We start from the raw sequence: 19,041 nt of genomic DNA, 5'->3' as shown, positions 1-19,041 counted from the left end.
TCCCATGCCTCATGACTTTCTGGATGAGTCTCTCGTCGGGACCTTTTCAAATGCCTTACTAAAATCCATGTCGACCACATCTACCCCCCTACCCTCATTAATTTCTTTTGTTATTTCTCAAAAAAACTCAATTAGACTCATGAGGCATGACCTTTCCTTCACAAAGCCATGCTGACTATCCCTGAGTAGACTGTACTTCTCCAAATCCTCATAGATCCTATCTTTAAGAAAATCCTCTCCAATCATTTGCACACCACTGACATAAGACTCAACAGTCTATAATTCCCAGGATTCTCCATATTAACTTTTTTTAAACAAGGGGACTACATTGTCCACTCTCTCATCCTCCAGCACCTCCCCTGCAGTGAAAGAGGATTCAAAGATCATAGCTACTGCCCCAGCTATTCTCTTGCCTCCCTTCCCACAGCAGCCTGGGGTATATCGCATCTGGCCCTGGGGACTTATCAATCTTGATGTTTTTAATAGATCCAACACTTTTGCTTCCTTAATCTCCACATTGTCCAGCACACAAGCCTGTTCTATTCCAACCTCACCCTGATCAAGGTCCTTTTCTCTTGTGAATACTGAAGCAAAGTATTCATTTAGGACCTCCTCAACCTCTTCTGACTCCAGCTGCATGTTGCCTCCCTTATCCTTTAGTGGCCCCACCTTAATTCTCATCATACTTCAGTTCTTCACATATGCATAGAACACCCTGGGTAATTCCACATGCTAAGGCCTTCTCATACTCTCTTCAAGCTCTCCAAAGTCATTTATTAAGCTCCTTTCTGGCTACCATATACTTTTCATGAGCTTTTCCTGTTTCCTGTATCTAATATATGCGTCCTTCTTCCTCTTGACTAGTTGCCTGACCTGTTTCGTCAGCCACGGTTCCCTTTTCCTCCCATAGTTTCCTTGTCCCAGTGGGACAAACCTATCCTGAACTCAGCTCGTGGCCCCTCAACTTCCTCCACTGTGCTTTTATCCTGTTTCTAATTTATTCTCAATAGCTCCTGCCCCATCCCTTCATAATTAGCCCTTCCCCAGTTATGCACTTACCAATTTTGTCTGTTTTTATCCTTTTCCATAGCCATGCTGAAGTTAAGGGAGTTGTTATTAATCTCACCAAAATGTTCCTCTACCTGACCAGTTTCATTCCCCAGAACCAGATCCAGTGTGGCCTCTCCTCTTGTCAGTCGGTCCCAACAGCTCTGGCAAACTTGCCAGCCAGGATATTGGTCCCTCTTTAGTTCAGGTGCAGCCTGTCCTTTTTGTACAGGTCAGACCTTCCCCAGAAGAGATCCCAGTGATCCATGAATCTGAACCCCTGCCCCCTGCACCAACTCTTCAGCCACAAGTTCATCTGCCAGAACTTCCTGTTCCTACCCTCTCTGGCACGTGGCACAGGAGCAATCCTGAGATTAGCACTCTTGAAATTCTGTTTTTAATTTATTTCCTAACTCCCTATATTCCCCCTTCAGGACCTCATCCCTACTTCTGTCTATGTCATTGGTCCTCATGTGGACCATGACATCTGGTTGCTCACCATCCCCTTCCAGAATGCTGTGAGCTCAATCAGAGATGTTCCTGACCCTGGGACCTGGGAGGCAAAATACCATACAGGAGCCTCAGTCTCATTCATTAAACCTCCTATCTGCTCTCCTATCCAAAGAGGCCCAATTACCATAGCTCTTCTCTTCTCCCCCCATCCCTTCTGAGCCAAGGGGCCAGCCTCTGCATCAGAGATGTGACCAACTTGGCTTGTCTCTGATAGATCGTTCCCTCAACAGTATCCAAAATAGTATACAGGTACTCCCCATCTTGTGACATATGTGAATTACTTCCATCCGCACATAGGACTGAATTTTTTTTAAAAATATATAAAATTTACACAGATTATGTGGTATTTGACAAACTATAACAGGGATACAGAGCACGAAGAGCCAAAATGTGTGTACTTACCTTGTTAGTCAGCATCCCAGAGTCTGTAGGCTGGACGTGGCCATCTTGATTCTTGTACACACTCTCAAGTCTTCAGTTGGCACATGTGTGGTAGGTTCGCATATTGGAGTTCGGTTGGCACATGCGTGAGAGTTAAGGGCGCGAATTCAATATAGTTAGGGCACTTAACTCTCACGCATGTGCCAACCAAACACTCACGCATGCACACAGGAATCAAGATGGCCACACCCAGCCTCCGGACCCTGGGATCCCGCAATGACACCTAATAAGGGAAGCATGGACTAGAATGTGGAAAGATTCACCAGGGTTGATCGACAAATTCAGGAAGCTTTAAGTTGTTATCATCAAATCTGTGATTTAAAAAAAAAAAATTGATTAAAAGCTTGCTTTAAGACTTCGGTACTCCGTGCGTGTGGGCAAAATTCTGACTTGCATCAAATTTTGAGATGCGACCGATCCTTCGGTCCCAATTGTGGTCAGAAGTTGGGGAGTACCTATACTTGTTGAGCAGAACGGCCACAGGGGTGTGTTTCACTATCTGCCTTTTCCCCTTCCCTCTCCAGGAGGTGACTGTCTCCTTTAAGGTCTTCTCTATCACTGCCTCTACCTCCTGCTCCAGCTCCAGTTCCTTAAAATGGTCTGCTAGAAGCTGCAGCTGGATGAACCTCTTGCAGGTGTAGTCATCAGAGACAATTGTGCTGTCCAGATTTCCCACATCCTGCAATCAGAGCATTTGACTGCCTGAGCTGCTGTCTCTATTAACTCTTTTAAATTCAAAGATCATCCCTCATTGGAATTAACCTCGTCCTCAGCCACCACTCGCCAAAGCCTCTGATAAGTCCTACACTGAGCCAGTCACTCACTGGCTACTCCTCTTGAGCTACCCTGCTTTTAATTTGTCACTGGCCCTTATCTTTATTGCTCCTCTCACCAATCACCATCTGTTTAACCCTTGCTTCTTAAAGGCACCCACCTCCAGCTGGCTCTCGATAGTCCCAGCTCTCTCGAGTGCCACGCTCCTCGAAATGGTCCCAAGATGCCATTTTGGCCACAGACCTCAGCAGTTGCAGGATTTAATAAAAAGACACCATTAGCTCCTTTGACAGGCCCTTTAAAACCTGCATGGAACCATTGGTATCTATCCAGACAGTATCTAACCTTACACTCCAGGGCCCGCCCCAGTGGCAGTACTGCTGTTCCATCTGGTCTGGGATCGCCACCATTTCTCTATTTGGGAAGGTTAAAACGTCACGGGTGGAAACTGAATTAAATAAGATCGGAGAAACTGTTCCTGAAGAGTTTATTTACAAATGGGAACCAAAGTTAATGACTAGTGATAGAGACGCTCCATTATTGAAGCATTTGATTAATATTTGGAATAAAATTAAATTAGAAATTGATGGAAATCTTTTGTCGTTGAAAACACCATTGATTAATCCTCTTTTAATTTTCTTCATTTGTTAATTGGGTGCCAAGTATTTGGTTCTCATTCCCCATTATTAATTTCTCAGTCTCGGATTCCATAGAATAAATGATTACTTTAACTATGCTCTTTGCTTTTATACGTGTTATGTTACTCTCTGGTTTTGCTAACATTCTTATTTTCTTCCGTTTTACTTTGTTTAAGTCACTCTTGGTTACTTTCTAAGATTTTACCAAATTACTGGCCTATGATCAATCTTTACCAATTGTGTGCCTCTCCATTCAATTTGATACAATACATAGATTCCTTTGTTAGCCACAGTGAAGGTCTTACAGTCTTTATTTCTCAGTGGAAGTGTTTTTGAGGATTATAGATCATCTCCTCAAATGCCCGACTTGTACGAACCTACTTGAAGATTGACACCGTTGTTTTTCTTGTTTCAGGTTTACTCTTTGGATGTACCGGATGCATTTCAGAGCTTCTACAGTCCCCACAAGACACAGTTGCGAAACCCTCTGATGGAGCGATTAGCTGAGCAAATTGCGACCCTCTGTGCCACGCTGAAAGAGTATCCTGCAGTCAGATACCGGGGGTATGGCATTTCAGATCTGTGAGGGTGGTCCTAATTTTTGAGATTTGGGGTTATATCCTTAAACTCTAGTTCTTTTTGTTCAGAAGTGACTTATGAGGTCACATCTTCCAGAGGTGGGGCTTGGAGATGATGGACAGGAGGTGGAGTGTCCCGACTGTCATTTACACTGTGCTCCCGTGGGCTCACAGTGGATGGATGAGATTCTCAATACCATTCTGGGTTTTCCCTCTCCACATTCAGTAAACCTGGGCCAGGGATTCCCAAGAGCTATTGCAGATCTTGCATATTTTTAAGGAGGGGTTGAGGCTATCCTTAAACTTGGTTCTTCTCCACCCCCACCCCCTCCCGTCCCCCAGTAATCACTTCCTGTATCAGATTGTTAGCTTTTGAGAGCCTGGTGAATAACGTAGCTAGCTGATGGACTGTCACTTGCGTCTCAATCCTGCAGATGTTGGCTTGGTATCAAATGCTGATGTTGGTTCGCTTGATTTTCCAGTGAAGTTGGAGGATTTTAGAGTGACTGTTGGTGGGTGTCTTTAAAACGCATTGAAGTGATTGCCAACAATATTCCTGGTCTCAGCAGTATATGGATCATGCCCATTGAACATGAAACTTTTCCTTAAGAACTGTACTGGAACAATGATGAACTAAATTGCTGCCTGCCTTTTCTGAGAGTGTGTTCTATTAAATGGGTAAGGGTGGGCTCATTTTTTAAAATCAGAATCAGGACATTTAGGCATTGTGAATACTAAAAAAAATGTGCAGATACTGGTAATCTGAAACATAAACAGGAAATGTTGAAAACATTCAGCAAGTCAGGCAGCAAGGCAAGAGAGATAATGTAGAAATAAACATTGTGGCGGGCCGAGTGACCACGCAGTTAGACGGGCTGAATCTCCGCCCAAATTGTCCGACATAAGATGGCGCGGGCCCCCCTTCCTTTCAGAGGAGATGCCTGCATTTGGCAACACACGTTGCCCAGCGCTGCTTCCGCGTTGTGCGCTGCTGGATGGGGAGTGATGCCGCGACATGCTGACATCACTTCCTTAAGCCAGTGCACCCCTCACAGGAAGTGGCCGTCTCCTCGAGCAGTGCGAGGGATTCAAAATAAAATTCAGTTACTGGTTCGCCTCATGCTGTGTGGACGTCTCTCATTTTGGTAACGCTGCCATTAGCAGCCACTACAGTGGTGACCCTGACGGTTCCAACGTCTTTGGAACCCACTTCAAATGCAACAAAATGAAGGATGCTGCTACCATTGCAGTCGCAACAACTGTGATCAACTCTGTGGGTGGGGGGGGTGTGGCAGGATGGCGTAGAGTCTAGACGTGTAATCTCGACCTCTCCGGCCAGACTTTTAAGAACCCGTTTTTAATTCTTTGTTTTTAGGTTTAAATTTTTTAAAACTTAGTTTAAGGTATCAAGGAATTGTTATGGCTATTAATGGTAAAAAGATTAAACCTCAAGTACAGAAGAAACTACATTTTCGGAGTGTTGAAGATTTAGAGCCTAAACAGTTTGCTACAACTTCAGGTTTGCTTTCTTTCAAGCCTAAACCACAGAGATTGCCTGTGGGAATTGAAAAAATGACTACTACTCACCAGGAGAAGGACATCGCTGGAATTACCCGTTCTCAGGAGGAAGGTGCGTGTGCCCCCGATGTGGATCCTGATTCTGGCAGCCTCCTGACTTTAACGGAGGGGGCATGCAAGAAGATGACTCCATTGCTTGAAATACCCCAGGATATACTCCAAACTGAATATTTTGGTCTTTTTTGTGAGGTTTTGAAGCAACAACGGGTTGCGGAGGGAGAACAGCGTTGGCCCCCTGAGGAAGTCGGGGTGCCATTGCTGGGAGTCCAGACCCGTAGTAAAACTGTTAAACTGCCCGTTGTTGAGATGCAGCAGGAGCTGCAGTTACCTGGTTCTGCCACTACGCAAGAGAAAGCAGGGCTGACCTTTTCTGAATGACAATGTAAACAGCTAAGCCTTATCATTCAGCCTATGTTGAATGAAATGTCTCAGAGGCTCTGTTTGGAACTGGATACAGTTAAAATACGTGTGGAAGCATCTTGTGAGGATTTTAAACAATTTCAGGCTGCATTTTTGAAATGTCAACAAGTGGCTTCTAATACAGAAAAAGTGTTGGAGGTGGAAAAATCCGTTAAAGAATTGCGAGAACGTGAGAAGGAGTTAGAGAGGAAAGTAGATTATTTGGAGAATCAAAGTAGAAGGAATAATGTGAAGATTGTTGGTTTGCCAGAAGGTATGGAAGAACAAGGTCCTCTTCGTTTTTTTACCGAATGAATTCCACAAATACTGGGGCAGGAATTTTTCTCTGGAGGTCTGGTATTGGAAAGAGCTCATAGAGCCTTAAGAAGAAGACCTCTGCCTGGTCAACCACCGAGACCCGTGATAATTCAATGTTTGAATTATTTGGATAGAGAAACGATACTTCGTTTAGCAGTGCAAAACGCGAGACAACGACAAGCTCCGTTAATGATTCAGAATAGTAGAGTTTTTTTCTATCCTGATTTGAGTCAAGAGGTTATTCAGCGTCGGCGTCGATTTAATCCAGTTAAAGAAGTTTTGTGGCGTAAATATTACAAGTCTACTTTTCGCTCACCGGCAGTGTTGAAGGTGTTTTCTGGAGACTTTCAATCTTGGTTTTTTGAGAATGAGTGTGAAGCAATGAGTTTTGCTGACTCGTTGCCAGATGTAAGAGGACAAAGACATAGCCAACCATTGTCTCCTAAAGAAAAATCTGGTTGTTCTGGAAATGGAAGAAATGGCAGAAATGGGAGAAATGGGAATGGAAAGAGTCAGTTTCCTTGAAACGGAGTCGCCGAGTCTGGAATTTGTTGGATGAATAGAAGAACTTATTTATTTTTATTTTCTTTTTATGTTATTATGATATCTTGTTGTTATTCTTTGGCTGGGGAGGGAGAAATTTGCTCTATGTTCTACTAGTCATCAGCCACTGGTGGGTGATCCACACCCAACTTTTGTTTAGGGATTACTACCTTTTGGTAGTTTTTGGAGTTCTTTTTTTCTTTTTATCTTTTTTTTTAATTTTCATTTTATTTAGACTTTAATTTGTGGATTCTTTTTCTCCTATTGGAGGGCCTATTTACGTTGATCTGAGTCTTTATAGATTGATATTATTAATTTTTAGTAATATTAGTGGATATGTCAAAAGTTGAAGTTTGCTACTTTTAATGTTCGGGGTTTAAGCAGTCCGATTAAGCGTAAGCGTATTTTTATCAAGTTCGACCTTTGGTAAAACGTGTTCGGTAGAGATATGATTTTACCTGAAATGATTAAATTTGAGACTTTTGGCATAATGAGATGAAATATTGTTTAATAATGGAAAAAATTACATATGTTTTGCAGATAACTATAGTTTTTTTTATTAATAGGAGGTTGTTATATTCAGAATATTTACATTTTGATTTATATTGACTAGATTTTAATATGTATGCTTTTCTTTATTTTTTTCTTTTTTCTTTATGGCTCTCCTTAGGAGAGTTGGCTGAAAGGGGGGGGGGAGGGTTTCTTTCCTTTTTTTTTCTTTTTTTTAATATATATATATAAAATATAACATTCATGCTTTGTTTATTATTATATATGTTACTTATTATCTGTATTTTGAATGAATAAATAAAGTTTAAAAAAAAACTCTGTGGGTGTGTTTTTGCTGCCCTTCTGGGTAAATCAGCTCAGGAATTTCTTACAAATGGCCGAGTTTCAGTTCCAGATCAGAGGCATCATCTTGAAGGACACCAAGTTCGGGCACATCGTCAGTGCCCTGGATGCTGCTACTGCAGCCAAAGTAAGCTCCTTCATGGAAAATCCTCCTATGGAGCTTAAGTACGAACAATTCCAGCATTTCTTCCTCGATTCCCTGGTACTCAGCCAACACGAGTGGGCCGGTCACATCCTGACTATGCAAGGCCTAGGTGATAGGAACCCCTCCGAGCTCATGCACAAAATGATGGCCTTAGCAGATGGACACACAAACTGTTTCTTGTTCGAGGCCCTGTTCCTCTCCAAGCTACTGAAGCACGTTTCCTTGGCCATATCCAACATGGATTTCAGCACCCCACACCTGCTAGTCAAGGAAGCAGAGCTCCATACAACAGAGCTCCATACATGTGCAACCGATCTATGCCATTGGTACCGCTCGTTCAGCCCCATGGCTGGACCTCCCAGCCACAACGTAATGAGTGCTCAGACAAACAGAGTGATTACTGTTTCTACCACCACAGTTGGGTCCGTAACACCCAGCAGTGCATCCCTCCATCCTTATATCCCAATGTCAAGTCAAGTGCAGCAGTGGGAAATGGACAGGCTGGCTGCGAATAGTGGCCACATGAAGGCCTATTTTACCTCAGGAACCAGTGAACAAAGAGGGATTTCCTAGTTGACATAGGCGCAGAGATAAGCCTCATTCCACCGGAGTATTTCAAACTCAAACACAATCCCAAGGGCCTTTCCCTACAGACAGCCAACGGATCCTCAATTCTGAGGTTCAGCACCCGCCTGGTCACAATCCACGCCACAGACATGGTTTTCCACTGGAAGTGTATGATTGCATGTTTCCTCCAGGTACACGAGCTCCTGGTGGACGTGAACAAATGTCGTTTGGTCAACATTACCACATTCTGGTCATATCCCGTCACTCTATGGCAATGCTCCTTTCTGCCGTTAGGATTCCACACTCTGGACCGTAATGAGTATGCCCTCTACTGGCCAAGTACCCATCACTGCTGGTGCCCAACTTCCATGACAGTAAACCAGCACATGGTGTGGAGCACCACATCGAGACCACTGGGCTCCCAGTGTATGCATGGGCATGCCGTTTCCTGCAGGACAAACTACTCCAAGTCAAGACCAAGTTAGTTGCTATGAAGGAGTTGGGTATCATCAGTCGCTCGAACAGTCCCTGGGCGTCCTCACTGCACATGGTCCAGAAGAACTCAGGCAGTTGGCGCCCATGTGGCGACTATAGGTGACTCAATGACACCACCGTCCCAGATAGGTACCCCATCCCACATGTCCAAGATTTTGCCACGAGGCTTCAGAAGTGCTGGATCTTTTCTAAGGTAGACCTTGTCAAAGGGTACCATCAGATTCCGGTGCATCCTAATGACATCCCAAAAACAGCCATCATTACACCTTTTGGCCTTTTCGAGTTCCTCTGGATGCATTTCGGCCTAAAGAATGCAGCCAAGACGTTTCAGCATGTCATGGATGTGGTTGGCAGGGATCTCGATTTCATCTTCGTCTATCTGGATGACATTCTCATCACCAGTCCCGACACCAGCACACACAGGATGCACCTGACTTGCCTTTTCGACAGGTTGCAGGAGTTCGGACTCACGGTGAACCCGGCTAAGTGCCAGTTTGGCCTGGAGACTATCGATTTCCTGAGACACCATATCACCCGAGAGGGGCCCACACTGCTGCTGGATAAGATGGAAGCCATCCAACGTTTTCCCAGGCCGCGCACAACCAAAGGCCTACAGGAATTCCTAAGGATGGTGAACTTCTATCATCGCTTCCTCCTGGGAGCAGCTACCCTCGAGCAACCCCTATTTGACCTCATCAAACTCTGCGACAAGGCGCTCCAGTGGACACGCAAAACCGTTGAAGCATTCCAGGCAACCAAAGCAGAACTAGTGGAAGCTGCATCTTTGGCCCATCCTGACTCTTCTTCCCCCCTGGCCCTTACAACAGACGCATCGGACAGAGTGGTTGGTGCAGTGTTGAAGCAGTGGCTCAATGAACAGTGGCGCACCCTGGCTTTCTTCAGCAAACATCTCTGGACACCAGAACTCAAGTACAGCATGTTCGACCGTATATGTTAGAAGGAAGGGTTTTTGTCACCTGCATAGACCACAAACCACTCACCCACACACTCAGCAAGGCCTCGGACACATGGTTGGTGAGGCAATGACACCTCTCTTACATTTCCGAATATACAACAGACATTTGCCACGATGCAGTCAAATCCAACATGGTGGTCGACACGCTGCCCAGACTGGCCATTGCTGCTACATCAGGAGGATTTGATGTTGCTCAGCCAAAGACCAAGTGGAGGATGTGGATGTCCAGGCCTACCGGACCGCCATCACTAACCTGAAGGTTAGCGAATTTTGTCCTTTATCTGGGAGCCCAACTTTACTGTGCAACACATCCACAGGCTTCCCTAGACCCATCCTATCTATGACCTGGGGATGGCGGGTGTTTGACCATATACATGGTCTATCACATCAAAATGTCTGCTGTGTGCCTGCTGTCTGACCAGTTCATTTGGCACAGCCTCCACTGCGATGTGGCCCTGTGGGCTAAGACTTGTTTGGACTGCAACGCACCAAAGTGCAAAGACATACCAAGGCCCTGCTCCAGAGCTTCAACCCAGTGCAGTGCCATTTTGACCATCTGCACGTGGACATCGTCAGCCTGCTCCCCGTGAGCCAAGGTATGGGGTAATCATAATGGGGTAATTCACAGTAATCGACCGTTTTACCCATTGGCCGGAAGCGATACCCCTGCCCACATGTGACACAGAAACTTGCGCCAGAGCTTTCTTGTCCATTTGGGTCACGTGCTATGGAGTCCTGACCCACATCACCTTGGACCGAGGGCCCCAGTTTATGTCCTCGTGCTGGTCCAACCTTGCTAAGTTCTGCAGCAGCCAGTTACACCACACCACGGACTACCATCCTCAGGCAAACGGCCTCGTCGAACCTTTCCACCGCCACCTGAAAGCACTCCTGAAAGCCTGACTACAAGGCCCCGAATTGGATGGATGTTCCATGGGTGGTGTTAGGAATTTGCATAGCACCAAAAGAAGACCTACCAGCGTCTTCAGCCGATATGGTGTACGTCTCCCCAGGGGACAATCACTCCAACCCTCCCGGCCCACAACCCAGTGCTATAGACATCCTCCAGTGATTGAGGGAACAAATGGGTACACAGAAACCTCCGCCATCTTCCCAACTCGGATCTCTACCCTGCCATATCCCGTTGAACCTGCAGTCCACCGAATTAGTTTTCATTCAGAGCAGACAGCCAGTGACACGCCTACAATGTCCCTACGAAGGCTTATTCAAGGTTTTGCAATATGATGGTGTCATTTTCACCTTGGACATTGGTGAGTGGCAGGACAGGTTTACCATTGACTGCCTCCAGGCAGCGCATCTGGACTCAAACCAGCCCGCCCGGATCCCCAGGCCAGACACAGAGGCTGTCCGCTTAAAGGGTGGCAGGAACATCAAAAGTTAAAAAGAAATTGGGTTGAAAAGATCTTTTGGTAGTGTGACAGATTATAGATATGATTTTGTGAGATAAATTAGGGCAAGTTTTTTTTTTAAGTGTTGGTCACATACAAACATTTCAAAACAGATCTAATTTAAATTACTGGAGCTCTGCTCAAGCCAGACAGCCCGACTCCGAGTACCTTTGCAAAAACTTTGGAGGGTGACTATAGGGACTTCACTAATGGATTGTTGTTTTGAAAAGCAACAGATGAAAGAACTCAGAGGAGTAGGTTCAGAGCTGCAGGCTATCTGGGAGAACTGTTTGCTGCTCTAAGAGGGACATGTGAATTTTTTGCAAGCAGAAAGGGAATCAAATGGGCTTTTCTCTGAGAGAGAGAGAGATCAATTCTGTAGTTTTACAGTTGGCAGCGGCAGCTGGAACTGGAACAGGACAAACTGGAAAGCTTGTGGAAAACCCCATTTGGAAGATGGGTTGTGAGTGTTTAGTTCAGCCTGGTCAAAGCCCTTGTGGCTCATAGAAGAGGAAGGACTGGTTGCCTAATGTTTCACTTGAAATAAGAGAAACAAAAAGGAACTCTGTGGTGACCTGAAAGAAAGAGGTTATCATCTGTAAAACCCTGATGGGGCAAGTTTAGTTGACAAGACACTGAAGTGGCTGATTAAAAGGAATCAGATGTGGGTGTCCAATGAACAACAAATCTCTCTCTGAAAACCGACAAGAGCCTCCCTGAGCAGTAACCATTTACCTTTCAAGCACCAAAGCCTGGTGAACTTTATAAATGTTAAATTCTGTGCAGAGTATAAGAATTGCCTGCAACCAGTAAACTTGGAGGAATGAGAAGTGAGATTGAACTTTTGTTTAAGTAACCATTTGTTTTGATGAATATCTATTGCTGCTGGGTTTTGGGGTCCTCTGGGCTCATGACAGTAGTTTCTGTGCAATTTTTGTTGTTTGTTGTAATACCAGATTTTCCTGTTCATGAAACGATTGCACCAGCTGACTGTAGCCTCAAAATCTTTACTGAGGTCTGGGTGCGACTTGGCCCAATGCAGTGCAAATGTTCTTTCAGGTGACTGTGTAGCAATCTTGTACCCGTTCTGCAATGTGATTTTCCAACTCTGGCCAAGGAGTGATTCCTTTTCTCAATGAACATTGCCTTTTTGGTATTTTTCTTAAAGTTTCTTCTTTCTTCCTCCAATCTCTTACCAACTTCTCATATACATCAAATTTTCTTGCAGCAGCTTATTTGTTGGGGTGAGGGGGGGGGGGGACTTTTTCTTTTTTTTCTATCTTTCTTAATATAACAGTCAAGAATTTTTGTGTTCACTGGATTTAATATTATGTGTGGTATTCAGAACATTGGTCATGTGCCGGGAATTGACAGAGGAAAGCTATGACATAAGGGAATTTTTAAGGATTTTAGACATTGTTGGTTTTCTTGCCATTTTTGTCACTTTCAACTTAAATTTCACTTCATATTTTTGTCGTGGGCTGAGTTGTATCAGTGGACCCTCCATGATAGCAATCACCTTCAGCCAACGCCCAGCAGATAAATCAGCATGATCTATGGGGGGGTGGGGGGGGGGGGGGCGGTTGACATATATTCCGGTTAACGGCTCATGTCAGGCATCACGAGCTTTGGGGGTTGACTTATACACAGGTCAATGGAGTCAACGTATGCCAGATACAACATAAAAACCCTTAAAATGAGGCTGAAAAAGGGAGGTGAACGTATGCCGGTCGACATATATGTTGAAATATACGGTATGTTTTGAAGTGCTCATGCCTGTTCCTGCTGAAGTCACAGCCAGTAGAAGTTCAACTGGACACATTTCTCCATGACACTGATATTATTTTCCTTTTGTATCTGTCACGTGATAATCTTATTGTCTTGGCAGTACTTTACTAATTAGTCAGCAATAGAACTGGATCAATGGTTGTGAGTTATCACCCTTGTAGCCCCCCAGTTCATCGTGTGGTACACCACATGGATGATGAGTACCTCCATCAGGGTATCATTTTATTTTACATTTTATAAATTCTCCAATCTTTTCAATGTTTAGGACCCCATTACCAGCCAATGCTGGGCACAGACTCCAACTCCTGTATTCTGGTAACCAGCAAACACACACCTCGTGGATAGGATGTGGGCCAAATGGGGCTTGCTCAGGAAAATTCCTTGATTGGCATGGATGATTTGGGCCAAAGGGCCTATTTCAGTACTGATTGTGACTCCATATGATTGGGCCTTTGTCTGCTCTAACCTTTGGTGTAGGCAAAGGAGGCCACCGTCACTATTGCCATTTAACTATGCCTCGGTTTCACCCCTCTGATTTATCCCCACTACTCCATGTCCCACATACCCGTCTAATTTTCCTTTTTCCCATTCCACCCTGAATGGTTGCCATTGTATGTTTGGTTGAATAGCATTAATCTGCTTCTCAGTGAGAGGCCTGTGATGGATGAACATTTTGGGCAACTGCATTGTCTGGAAGTTGTCAGGTTTAATGCTTCTCAGAAAGAGGAGATGACAGCAGCCACTTCTTATAGCAAGGATGGTCCATTTTTTTCAGGTTTTTTTGAGGCGAGGGCAAATCATAGATTTTGTTAAGTATATCAAAATATGGGTAAAATGCAACTTTTATGTGTTTATTGGATCAGAAATTCAGAGAAGTGGTCCAGTGGTATTGACAATCCGTAGTTTTTTAAAGGTGACTCACTTTACATTGTTATTGATGGTCACACCTTTGTGCCATTTTTCAAATTGGCATATCGGAGCAGTGTTTTGGTAAGCTGGGAAAGATTGCGAGAAGCCCAAGCACCCAGGGCATTGTTTTCTCTGTAATTACAGATATTGGTGTGGGTGGCCTGACTCCCATACTGAGAGCTCTGATCTGTAAAATCTAACTTGCATTACACAGAAGTTTGAAGAAGGGGTTGTTACTCAAAAGAGAGATAGAGCCATTAAGAGGATTTACTCTTAAGCAAAATCCTTGTGTAATTTCCAGTCTTGCTTGGTTACTTTAACGCATTATAGGAAGATAAGAAATAGAAATGGGAATCAGCCCCTTGAGACACTCTTCTATTCAATAAGATCATCCCTCATTTTCTACTTCAGCAATTTTTTCTTGTCCTGACACCATATGCCTTGATTTCTCTAACATCCAGAAATGTAGTGATCATAACTCCTTGGACATTTAAAGAAGTTGTAATCTCCCATATGAATATATCCCATGGCTGAGTCTCCACAGACCTCTGGAAATGGAGAAGTCAAAAGATTCTGTGACCTGACGTTCTTGATTCATCGACCTGGAGAGATATTTCCTCTCCATTTACATTTTCCAACATTTTGACATTGTGATTGAACTTAAGAACAGGGGCAGGAGTCATCCATCTGGGCTATGGAGTCTGCGCCATCATTCAATAAGGTCATAGCTGATCTAACTGTGGACTCAGCTCCATTTACTTGAATGTCTCCTATCACCCTTAATTTCCCTATTCTTCAAAAATACATCTACATGTCCTTAATACATTTAACAGTGAATTCCACAGATTCACTCTTTTCTGGGAAAAAGCAGTTGCTCGTTATCTCTGCCTTAAATCTACTCCCTAAATTCTGAGGATATATCTCCTAGTTCCAGTCCCACCTCCCACTGGAAACAACCTTCTTGCTTCAGTCTTCTTTATTCTTTTCGTAATTTTATGTCTTTGAGATCCCTCTAACCTCCATGGCCAGATTGAGACCACCTGCAAATTGAAGGAACATTACCTCATCTTCTGCCTGGGGACCCTCCAACCAGATGACATTATCATCGGCCCCCAGTTTTTGTTAGCTCCTCCCCCATCTTTCCCCATGTCTCCTTTCCTCTAACTCTCTCTCTTTTCCCTCTATCTCAAATACTGATTCAGAGAGCCAAACCTCCCCTCCCTGTCCCCCAATTAATTCTCACCTTTCTTCTCTCCTTTCCATATCCAATTAATATCTTTTGTCTGTTGGTCTGTTCCTCTCCCTCTGCCCTTTCAATTCAGAAGCCTGCCTGCTTTATACCATAAAGAAGGGCTCAGGCCTGAAGCATCCATTATATATCCTGACCTCCTATGGATGCTGTAAGACCTACTGAGTTCCTCCAACATTTGTGTTTTACCACAATCACAGCATCTGCAGACTTTTGCATTTCACTCCAATGAATATCACTCCAGGTTACTTAGTCTCTCCTTATAAGCAAGCCCCTCACCCCCTATTTATGGAACCAACCTGGTAAAACTCCTTTGCACTGTCTCCAAAGCCAGCATATTCTTACACAATAAGGAGACCAGAAGTGCGTATAGTCAGACCATTGGGCTTTTTAATACAAAATAAGTCAGGAATTTTTTGAAAACTACTACAATATTAAATGATAATATCATTTAAATAAATAGCTACATTTTCCATTTGCAGAGATTACAAAGAAAATGCCATGCTCGCACAACTGGTTCAGGACAAGCTTGATGCTTACAAAGCTGATGATCCAACTATGGGCGAGGTAAGTCAACATGCGGGGGGTGGGGGGGAGAGATGGAGGGATATGGATCATGTGGAAGCAGCAGAGTTTTAATGCTGACTCGTGGGCCGAAGGGCCTGTTCCTGTGCTGTAATGTTCTGTGTGTAAGTGATTAACACCAATAGAAATAGTCCTGCTTTAATGCATTTGATAAAGGAGCCTTGGAAAAGGTTACTGTACAAGTTAAGATCACACAGGATTAAGAGCAATACATTGGCCGATGTTGGGGAGTGGCTCTCTCTGAGAAACCAAAATACGGATCAGTGGGTGATTTCAAGTGGGCAGTCAATAGCTAGTGGGGTTTAGAGGTATCAGTGCTGAAGTCCCAACTACTTGCAATCCACAGTAATACCTGGGATGAAGGACTGCAGCCAAACTTGTTGATGATCTGAAGTCGATGCTGAAGGGACAGCAAAAGACAAACTGCTGGTTAGCACAGTGCCAGCGAACCAGGTTCAAACCCGCCGCTGTCTACAAGCAGTCTGTATGTTCTTGAGATCGCATGGGGTGGTCAGGTTTCTTCCAATGTTTCAAAGACATACAGGATTAGTAGGTTAATGGATGTAATTGGACTGCACGAGCTAGTGGACTGGAAAGGCTTGTTACTAGTTACTATACTATTACATTAAATTCCTGGTAAATTTAAAATGACAGCATCTACAATCTCTTTAGTCTCCTCAAAGAGGCTGCAGAGGGATACAGAGAACTTTGTTGTGTGAGAAAGAAGTCGGTAGATGGAGGGCAATGTGGGAAAATGTGAGATTTAGCTACTTTCAAATGAAGATTGTAAAAGTAAATTATTATTTAAATATAGCGAGACTCCAAAATGTGGTGGCACAAAGTAATATGTGGACTCTGGTACATGAAGTACAAAGTGTTAGCATGGAGGTATACCAAATAACAGCAAAGAATAGTTTAATTTTAAAGTTTATTTGTCACAATGAGAAGGTATATCAACTCCTAATGTTCATTACATCTTTACATATAACCATATAACCATTTATGGCATGGAAACAGGCCATGTCGGCCCTTCGAGTCTGCACTGGTTCACTGGAACAACTCCATTAGCTCAACCCTCCCACTCTCTGCCCATAACCCTCCAACCCCCTCACCTCTATGTAAACATCCAACCTTCTCTTCAATGACAGAAGGGACCCTGCCACAACTATCTCTTTTGGAAGATCATTCCATTCTGCCACCACTCACTGAGTGAAAAAGCATCCTCTAATATTTCTCCTAAAGTTTTTCCCCCTTATCCTTAACTCATGCCCTTTTGTTCCAACCTCCTGTGCCCTCAAGGGAAAGAGTCTGTTTATGTCTAGTCTATCTATTCTTTTCATAATTTTAACTACCTCTATCAAAACCCCTCTCAGTCATCTACATTCCAATGAATAAAGTCCCAGTCTCCTTAATCTCTCCCTGTAATCCAGATACTGTAAGCCAGGCAACATCCTTGTAAACCTTCTCTGCACCCTCTCCACTGTATCTATATCCTTTCTATAATTTGGAGACCAGAAATGAGCACAGTACTCCAAACCAGGCCTTACCAATGCCTTAAACAGATGCAGCATCACTTCCCAGCTCCGATACTCTATACTATGATTTATGAAGGACAGCATACCATCTGCCTTCTTAACCACCCTGTCTACATGGGAATCCACCTTCAGTGAACTCTATACCATAACCCCCAGGTCCCTTTGTTCCTCTGCGCACCTCAATGCCCTCCCCTTAAACTGCATATGTCCTATTCTGGTTATTTTTAGCAAAATGCAGCACCTCACACTTGTCTACATTGAATTCCATCTGCCATCTTTCAGCCCACTCTTCCAAACAAACCAAATCCTTCTGTAATCCAAGAAAACTTTCCTCACTATCCACCACTCCCCCTATTTTAGTATCATCCACATACCTGCTTCCCCAGTTAACCACATCCTCCTCAAAATCATTAATATAAATGATAAAAAACAAGGGACCCAGCAACGATCCCTGAGGCACACCGCTCATCACAGGCTTCCATCCTGATGACAGACAGTTGTCCACCATGACTCTCTGCTGTCTATCTTCCAGCCACCTCTGAACCCATGTCACATTCTCTCTACTAATTCCTAGTGACTGAACCTTCCTTATTAACCTTCCATGCGGAACCTTATCAAAAGCCTTACTAAAATCCAAATATATCATATTAATCGCCCTACCTTCCACTTTTTTTGTCATTTCCTCAAAAAACTCAACAAGATTCATCAAACATGACTTTCCTTTTACAAACTCATGCTGGGTGCCCCTAATCAATCCCTGCCTATCCAGATATGCGTATATACTATCTTAAAGAATACCCTCCATAACCTTCCCCACCACCGAAGTTAAACGTATTGGCCGATAATTACTTGGCCTACACCTAATACCTTTTTTAACCAATGGAACTACATTCGCAACCCTCCAATCCCATGGTACCACAACCTCCTCCAGTGATCTCTGAAAAATCACTGTCAGTGCCCCTGCTCTTTGCTCCCCGACCTTCCTTAAAGTCCTGGTAAAAATCCCATCAGAACCAAGAGACTTATCCATCTTTATTGACCCTAGAAACTCCAAAACCCTTGCTTTACTAATCCCTATCCTTTCCATAACTAAGCCCTTTACCTCTCTTATCTCGTATAGCCCAATGTACCTTTCCCTCATGAATACAGACAAGAAAAAATTATTTAATATTTCTCCCATCTCATACGGTTCCTAACATAGTTCACCAGTCCCATCATCCAGTGGACCTTATCCTTAACCCTCTTTTTACTGTTCACGTATCTGTAAAAACCCTTAGAATTCACCTTAGCCTTATTAGCAGTGGACTCCTTATACCTTCATTTTGCCTTTCTAATTTCCCTCTTAAGGTTCTTCCTGTAATCTAAGTAATGACCAGACATCTCCTCAATCCCTTGTTTTTTATATTTAGTATAGGCCTCCCTCTTGTCCCGAACCAACTTCTTAATTTTACCAGAAAACCATGGCCTCCTCGAACCTTTGGTCTTCCCTTTCGGCCTGACTGGAACATAAAGATCCTGTACTCTCAAAATATCACCCCAAAATGCCCTCCAAATTTCCTCTACATCCTTTCTGGCAAAAAGATCAACCCACACAACTCTCTGCAAATCCTTTCTCTGGCCTTCTCCCACTCAAAGACCTTCAACCTCAGACCCGATCTATCCCTTTCCATCATTAAGCTGAAGCTAATGGACCTGTGATCAC

General features: G+C 43.8%; 1 protein-coding gene across 2 annotated transcripts in view; it reads left to right on the top strand.

Annotated features, from left to right (window-relative positions):
• The window catches only part of stxbp1a (syntaxin binding protein 1a), a 118,279-nt gene that overhangs the window by 57,345 nt on the left and 41,893 nt on the right, over positions 1-19,041 (top strand). For both annotated transcript variants that reach the window (XM_069890272.1, XM_069890262.1), the window contains exons 7-8: positions 3,829-3,977; positions 15,702-15,786. In XM_069890272.1, coding sequence (XP_069746373.1) covers positions 3,829-3,977; positions 15,702-15,786 — 234 coding nt within the window. The remainder of the gene's footprint in view (positions 1-3,828; positions 3,978-15,701; positions 15,787-19,041) is intronic.

The sequence above is a fragment of the Narcine bancroftii genome, chromosome 1, assembly GCF_036971445.1.
Source record: "Narcine bancroftii isolate sNarBan1 chromosome 1, sNarBan1.hap1, whole genome shotgun sequence".
Classification (NCBI taxonomy): domain Eukaryota; kingdom Metazoa; phylum Chordata; class Chondrichthyes; order Torpediniformes; family Narcinidae; genus Narcine; species Narcine bancroftii.
The sequence above is the reverse complement of the archived record's forward strand: the minus strand, read 5'-3'. Positions and strand labels throughout refer to the sequence as shown.